The sequence below is a fragment of the Carassius gibelio genome, chromosome A19 (genome assembly GCF_023724105.1).
Source record: "Carassius gibelio isolate Cgi1373 ecotype wild population from Czech Republic chromosome A19, carGib1.2-hapl.c, whole genome shotgun sequence".
NCBI classification, from domain to species: domain Eukaryota; kingdom Metazoa; phylum Chordata; class Actinopteri; order Cypriniformes; family Cyprinidae; genus Carassius; species Carassius gibelio.
The window spans coordinates 8,149,969-8,157,925 of record NC_068389.1 but is presented as its reverse complement, the minus strand read 5'-3'; the positions used below and the strand labels follow the sequence as shown (position 1 = coordinate 8,157,925).

General features: G+C 42.2%; 1 protein-coding gene across 1 annotated transcript; it reads left to right on the top strand.

Annotated features, from left to right (window-relative positions):
* The first annotated feature begins 362 nt into the window (after positions 1-362).
* On the top strand, positions 363-2,468 carry LOC127935577 (perforin-1-like). The gene is made up of 2 exons (XM_052533579.1): positions 363-971; positions 1,115-2,468. Exons 1-2 carry the CDS (start codon positions 457-459, stop codon positions 2,319-2,321), a joined length of 1,722 nt encoding a protein of 573 aa, XP_052389539.1. The 5' UTR covers positions 363-456; the 3' UTR covers positions 2,322-2,468.
* The last annotated feature ends 5,489 nt before the right edge of the window (positions 2,469-7,957 follow it).

Sequence of the window (7,957 nt, the reverse complement as noted above, 5' to 3'; positions counted from 1 at the left end):
TTTCAAACTGAAACCAGAGTAACTTTTTTATAAATGCTAGGATCTTCAACTCTTTAGTATAACGGTTCTGCTGCTCTGCTGCTCATGCTTTTGGAGAGCTAACTGACACATTCAAGACATGTTCTTCACTTTTCACAAAACATTATTTATAGAATTGCCCATCTTTGCACCACTCAGTGTGTTAAAGATATATCATAGCCACGTGATGGCATATCATTTGCACTACAAATCTTTGACACCCACAACCACAATCATCAAACGAAAAGACAGGTTAGAGAAACAACATACTGTATTCATATAATGTTTTGCTTATAAAAATATTTGTTAAATGTTTAAAATAACAATGCTGTAATTTTTTAAGACATTATTCAAAACTGATCTTTGTGAATGATGTTAAATTTTACAATTTTAATGAACTGACAGAAATATTGACTTTTTCTTATCTCACTACAGATCATGGGGCAGTTCCAGATTTACCTAATTTTCTGGGCATTGCTTCTTATGACCATTTCTGGAGAGGATGATTTAGGTGCATCAAAAGAGTGTAAAGATGCTCCCTTTGTTCCAGGATACAATCTTGCTGGAGAAGGATTTGATGTTGTGACCATGGAGCGAAAAGGTTCTTATGTGATCAACACAGAAAAATGGGATTTGGGGAACGGCACTTGTAAACTACACAAAAACAGGTACATGAATGGAATTAAACAGAAGCTACCAGTAGCAGTTGTACACTGGAGGACCTTGCCAAAGTGTTCAATGAAAGTCTCCAGTCAGATCTTTGATTCAAGTGAAGCACTGGTCAATGATTCATCGTCAGCACTCTCAGTCAGCTGGAAAGTTGGAATAGACGTCAAGGCTGTTGGAGCTGCAGTTGGAAGCACTCATTCAAGGGAAGCAAAATTTGCAATGACAAAATCAAAAGAAGACAAATACAGTTTCACCAAACATGAAGTTGGGTGCAATTTTTACAGGTGAGAGAGTTTGGGACTTTTTTTATACCTTCACTCATGATGTTAAAAAGATAATGACTATGCAAAGAAATACAACTATTAATTTTTAGCAAACTACTTATTTTATTACACTAAATTGAAATCTGTTTACTGTTTCTTTGCAGATATCGTGTAGCTGCAAAGCCTCCTCTTCACGAAGAGTTTCTTGAAGCAATCAAATCACTCCCTGCATCCTACGATCCAGACGCCTACCGCAACCTGATCACCACATATGGTACTCACTATACCACAAGTGTTAAGTTAGGAGGGCAAATGAAAGCCATAACCGCCATCAAATCCTGTCAGGCTGCAGTGAGTGGACTTACAGACACTGCGGTGAAGGATTGTTTGGATGTGGAAGCCTCTGGTTCCTACAGTGTAGTAACTGTGAAGGTAGAATCACATTTTTGTAAAGAAAAGAAGAAGAAGATGGGCACAGATGAAAAGTTCAGCTCCATGTTCAATGAGCGTCAGACAGATATTATTGGAGGAAACATCAATGGAGAAGATTTGCTTTTTTCTGGTTCATCACATCAAGATTCCCTTAAAAAATGGCTTGAGTCTTTGAAGAGTCTCCCTGACATTGTGCATTACTCTCTTAAACCCCTTCATTTCTTACTGAGTAACAAACATCCTGCAAGGAAAGGACTGAAGAAAGCTGTTGAAGAATACATCATTCAAAATGCCCTCATGAAGGTTTGCTCTGGTCCTTGCAAGATTGGCAGGAAGTGCAGTGCAAGAGACCGATGTGCTTGTGTTTGTGAAAGTAGTCAAATTATAACGTCTAACTGTTGTCCACCTGCAAAAGGACTTGCCACCCTGAAAGTCTACAATCTCAGAGCCAAAGGTCTGTATGGAGATAAATTTACAGAAACAGATGGCACTGTAAGTGTTACATATGACCAACAAATCAAGCGCACTGAGACCATTAATGATAATGATAATCCACGTTGGTCAGAAACATTTGAGTTTGGACCTATTAAGATCAGAATGGCCAATAAACTAACTTTTGAAGTATATGATGCAGACAGCAACTGGGACAGCGATCTCCTTGGTTCATGCTCTTTTGATCTTAGAAATGGGCTTGTGACTGATACTTGTATTTTTAAATATGGCACCTTCTTTTTTACCTATGAAGTGAAATGTGCACCCAGTCTGCAGGGCCCACAGTGTAATGCTCACAAACGTTCTCCAATGGCTGCCCATCTGGCTGATATTTTCAGCTCAAGAAATGGTGTTCTGGTTAAAGACCTGCCGAGACTTGAATTAGCTCTCAATAACTCAGACAACTTCGATTTCAAGAGCACTTATGGAAAGCTAATGATGCTGTGACCTGCATCTTGAATCAGTCCTTTATGCCTGCAAAGACTGTACTATCATCTGCTAGATAACCTTTGCTTACTTATTTTCCCATTACTGATATTTGACAAATATTTCATATTACTCTCTGCTTTTCATCAATAAAGCATTTTAAAGACATCTATGTAAGGCTGTGAATCTTTTGTAGACAGCGAATTGATTTGATTCATGATTCATAAGTTTTCTATTCAATTCAATAACTATTTTTGAAAATAAAGAACGATTCAATTCAATTCAATTCACAATTAAATTAGATTTGATTGATTAATCAATCGATTCTGCATTTTTTAAGTGCATTCACAGGATTATTTAAATGCTTCCCTTGAATGATTTAAATACTTAGTAAGGGGGGAAATTACAAACCACCTGTCTGGATTTCATAGAGGAGAACGGGATCGAAAGTAACGTGGGACAAAAGTAACAAATTGATTTTCTCCGAGCCTCTTTCTGCATTTGCATTCCCAGCTATGACAGCATATTCAGCATGCAATCATTGACGGAGCTGAGAAATATCACGTGATTTCCTCATCGTTTCCCGAGGTTAGGTCCGTAAAACTGTTTTCGAGTACAAAAAGTAAATTATTGAAGCGGTATTTTCTTTTTTAATTAGTCGTGTTGTTTTTCTTGTTTCATTTGTCACAGTAATGATAACTCTACAGGTTATTTAGTGCTTTAACACATCCTAAAGTTTGCATTTTCAGATTTTTCAGTATAAAATTAAATCTAGTTTAAATGTCAGGAGTTCCTGTTGGGACGAAAGTAACAATTGTTTGGATTGATTTCAGACTGAATTGAATTTACAAAAAGAAAAAAAAAAAGAAAAAAAAAGAAAAGGACAGTAATAAAATTATAAAACAAATGACCTCAATTCAGTTTGAGGTATTCGAAATATGACCACACTGAATTTTTATTGAATGCAAAGATTTAAGAGCCAAATACAGTATGTTAGGCCTATTAATGTAGATAAATGGAACATCAGATGGCTTTGACCTGTAATGACTGTAAAATTTAGTGATTCAGTAGACAGACTAGGATATTTATATGTACAAATCAGACAAATATCCCATTCTAGCATAAATTTACATGGTAAAAAATTTAGTTACCTCTTTGCCTTGCCTGCTTCGCCTGTATCTTGTCTGGTCTACTTTGAGAGACTCTCTGCACTGCTTTCCTAAACTGAAACATGTATTTGAAAAATTGGTCTCTCAACGCAATTGACACCATCTTCTCTACGAGGAGCTTAGGTTCGGGGGAGCCTGACTGCCCTGCCGGAACGTTCGCAGCTGGCTACACAATGGACACGTAGGCGAATTGGCGGGTCGTGTGTCTGGCAGCTCTTCCGTGGAGGACATTGAAGAGATCTACCTATTTGGAACCATGATAACAGGTCTTCTGCTGATTGGATTAGGCTTTGCCCTGGGTTATCGGAAAATTCAGAAGACGGGAACAGCTGTCCAAAGCCTCACAAGGCTGCCCGTCATGATTGAAGCAGTGGGCAGAGCGGTCAGCATTAAGACTGAGACTGTTAACCACAATATGAATAACATTACAGTGAAGCTCACGGCTTTGGAAAGGATATTGGAGGATTTGGAGACCAAACAAGACAATCATATTGACCGTTAAATTGGAATGCGGCTACTAGACGAAAACAACTGGTATCTTATCTTCTTTCGTCTCCACTCCCAGCTTGGCCTAGGCTGGATAAAAAATTTTCCCCTTGGAAAGCATGGCAACGAGATGCTCTGCGTTAGTCAACCTGTTTCCCACAGACACCTGTTGATTGTTGTTGACTCTGTCTAGGACCTGACCAAGGCTGTCTCCATGGCAACTTGCAGGTGTGGATCTGTTCTGAATGGTTGATAACTTTTTACAAAATTGAATCCAGAAGCAAAGAGAAATAATTTCAACTTTAAAAGCACGGAGAGATCGCGACTGCACACTGCGCACAAGCAGTTAATTTGTATAGGTTAGGCCTATTTGAGAGCTCGCATCCAGTTTTCTGCGATTACATGACAGTATTCTCATGTTACAATAAAGCACTCACCACATTTGTGCAGGAATTATTAAAATTATACAGAATACCTGCAACCCTGTGCAGACATTCGTACTATAATTGACAGGAGATGCATGCGTGTCAAACACACTGTCAGAGAGGAAAGAGACACGGAGATTGTATCTGTGTATATTCAGATACGGTGGAAAATGAGTAATGAAACCGTGTCAGATATTTCAGTATCTGTATCTAAATATAGATATTTATGATAACACTACCATGTAGTTTGTTTCTCCAAGCTCTGAGTCCATAAATGACGCTGAACTCCATCTCTGTCTGATCTAAGTAGGACTCGTTGCAGCCTGCGGTGGACATCTAACTGGAACCGCCTTTCCTGGTCGGTCCTCAAGTCCAGCAGGGCCTGATGTTGTTCGCGATGCAGGGCCGCGAGGGACGCGATCATGTCCGCGAGTGGCGTGGAGGACGGGTTTTGCATGGCGGCGGCGGTCCTTCTTCCTTCCCGGGTTTTGGCACCAGTGTACAAAGGTTCAAGGATGGAAAGGAAGAGGACGAGGGGTCGGCTTGACTGCTGCCGGTTTTCTTAAATAAATAATTCTCTTAAACGGTGTCACTCACACCGGCAACAACAAAAACTCTTATGATTTCCGGGTTGTGGCTTCCATCTCGTGCGCTCGTCAGCAGTCCTTCTCGTCTCTCTCTCTACACTGGACCAATGTCCCTTACAAACTTCCACTTTATGTCCTCTTGGTGCTCCTGGTTAAAAATAGAGACTACATACGTGTTGGAGTTATGTGTCCACAAAATATTATTTACCTCATCACTCTACATAAACATATTTATGATTTGAAACCACAAAAATCAATCAATATCTAAAGAAATGCTCTCACCATACCTGCATGCACCACTGCATGGCTTATGTGGTCCTTCAATTGAATTGTAACAAGTAATTTTCTTTACTGGTGAAACTGCAGCAGGGACCCCTTAACCCGAGAGAACTGCCTTGCATCAGGCTTGGACTTAAAATGTGTAGAATGCTGTAAATATGACAAACAAACATTATGTAATCTTTCCGTTAATATAAAATAATACAAAGATCATTTGTGACATACATAGAGTTGTCCAGCAAGACATAGTGAAATGATGCGGTTGCCGAACCAAGTTACTGTGCATGGGTACTGTGATCAGGGTATATCATTAAAGATGTCATATGTATGTGAGTGTTTTGTGTGTGTGCGTGCGTGTGTGGTGGTGGGTGGGGCAGGTAGGCACATATGTGTGAGAGGGATGAAGTGTGTGTGTCTGAGTGGGTGAGATGAGTGTTATGTGTGGGGGCAGGGTAAAAAAAAAATATTGCACATTGATTCATAATTGATTATATGTTGTAAGACTTGTGCCTTCTATGTATCTATCTGTCTCTCTATTTGTCTACACATGTATGTATGTATATATGTATGTATTTGTGTGTGTGTGTGTGTGTGTGTGTACGCATATGTATGTGTGAAGGCTCTAAGAGGGTAAAATCGATAGCCACGATCTTGTTTGGCCGAGAAGCCAGCAGGTGTCCCATATAACTTCGTGCAAACGGTGCTGCATCCTTGGCCAGTTGGCACCGCTCGCATTCTCGCACCCAACGAGCTACATCGGCCGACATACCGGGCCAATAGCACCGCTGTCGCACCAGCTCGAGGGTGCGCTCTGCCCCTTGGTGACCATGATGCTGGTGCAACTGAGTCAGCACTTCCAAATGCAGCGACGCCGGCAACACCAGCTGGAAGATTGCCTCTCCTCCATCAGGACGGAAGACCTTACGATACAGTAAGCCCTCCTGTTCAATCAATCGGTCCCATTGACGTAGCAGCATCATAACCGGTTTAGGCAACTGACGCCACTCTCTGGGCTCTGGACATTGCCCTAGCTGCCAGAACTTCCTCACTTCCCCTACAACCGGGTCTGCCGCCTGCAAAGCAATAAGATCTGATATAGAAAGACTGGGCCACGCCTGTATAGCACTCTGTGTTGTAACTACCCCCGAATCTAAGACTGAAACTCGTCTTAATAACTCTGGAACTACTGATCCCAAAGAGTAGGTGCCCTTGCCTTCAAGCCTTCCTGCATTCAGCCGGGAAAGTGCATCACCATTCTGATTGTTCTTACCGGACCTATACTGGATCTCGAAATCGAATGCTGCTAACTCAGCAGCCCACCTTTGCTCGGTAGCCCCGAGCTTAGCTGTCACCAGGTGACTGAGCAGGTTGTTATCAGTACGTACCAGGCACTTGTGGCCAAGCAAGTACTCTCTGAATTTTTCGCACATGGCCCACTTAAGAGCCAAAAACTCAAGTCGCATAGAACTATATGTAGCGGTATTACGCTCGGATGGTCTGAGGCTTCTACTTGCATAAGCAACAGGCCTGATCTTACTGTCAAATTCCTGTGAGAGCACCGCCCCCAGTCCACCATGACTGGCATCAACCTCTAAGATAAAGGGCCGGGTAAAATCCGCATAAGCCAACACTGGTGCTGTAGTGAGAACCCGTTTCAAAACTTGAAATGCTTCCTCACACTGATCTGACCACACCGCAGTTATTTCCTGACCCGGCTTGCTAGACTTACCACCCGTCAACATAGACACTACCTTATGTAATGGGGCTGCCAACTTGGCAAACCCCTTTACAAAGCGTCTATAATAGCTGACAAAACCCAAAAGGTTCACAGCTCTGACACTGTCGTGGTCTGTCGACACCCCACGAGAGGAAATAACATGACCTAAATAACTCACCTCCTCTAGGAAGAACGTGCATTTCTCCAGTTTTACTTTAAGTCCCTCCGTTTTCAAACGGCCCAACACTACCCTAAATCGCTGCAGATGTTGCTGCAAGGACGATGAGAATACAATAATGTCGTCGAGGTATAACAAGACAGACTGATGCCTTTGGTCGCCAAAAAGTCGTTCCATCAAACGTTGGAACGTACTGGGCGCATTGCACAGGCCAAACGGCATACGATTCCATTCAAAGAGCCCGAATGGCGTACAAAAGGCGGACTTGGGACGGTCAAGCTCGGAAACTGGAACTTGATTGTACCCGCTGGTCAGATCTAACGTAGAAAACCAGCGGGCGCCTGATAAAGAGTCGAGTGTTTCCTCAATTCGAGGCAACGGGAAAGCATCTTTACGAGTCTTGGAGTTAAGTTGGCGGTAGTCAACACACATACGGAGGCTACCATCCTTTTTCTTAAAACTTAATACTATCGGGGAGGCGTAAGGGCTGCAGCTCTCTCGAATGATCTGTGCATCGAGCAACTGACTGATATGAGTCTTTACCAGCTCATATTCTGATGGCGGGATGCGCCTGTACTGCTGTCGTACTGGAATGCTATCACTGAGGGGAATCTCATGGGACAAGAGATTGGTGCAGCCTACATCTCCTTCGTGAGTGGAAAATATGCCTTGGAATTCCCAGAGTAGGGCTCTAACCTGCTTCCATTCCTCTGTGGTTAATGTTCCCAACTCAACTGACTCAATCTGTTCTGGTATTGCTTTGGCGGAAACACTACACGATGTGGCCTGGAGGCTCATGGTAGGAACTTCGGTCAA

Excerpts from the sequence above, each read along its gene's own strand:
- LOC127935577 (XM_052533579.1), top strand. The coding sequence starts at position 457 with ATGGGGCAGTTCCAGATTTACCTAATTTTCTGGGCATTGCTTCTTATG. Across the intron at positions 972-1,114 it reads GTTGGGTGCAATTTTTACAG|ATATCGTGTAGCTGCAAAGC; the intron begins GTGAGAGAGTTT and ends GTTTCTTTGCAG.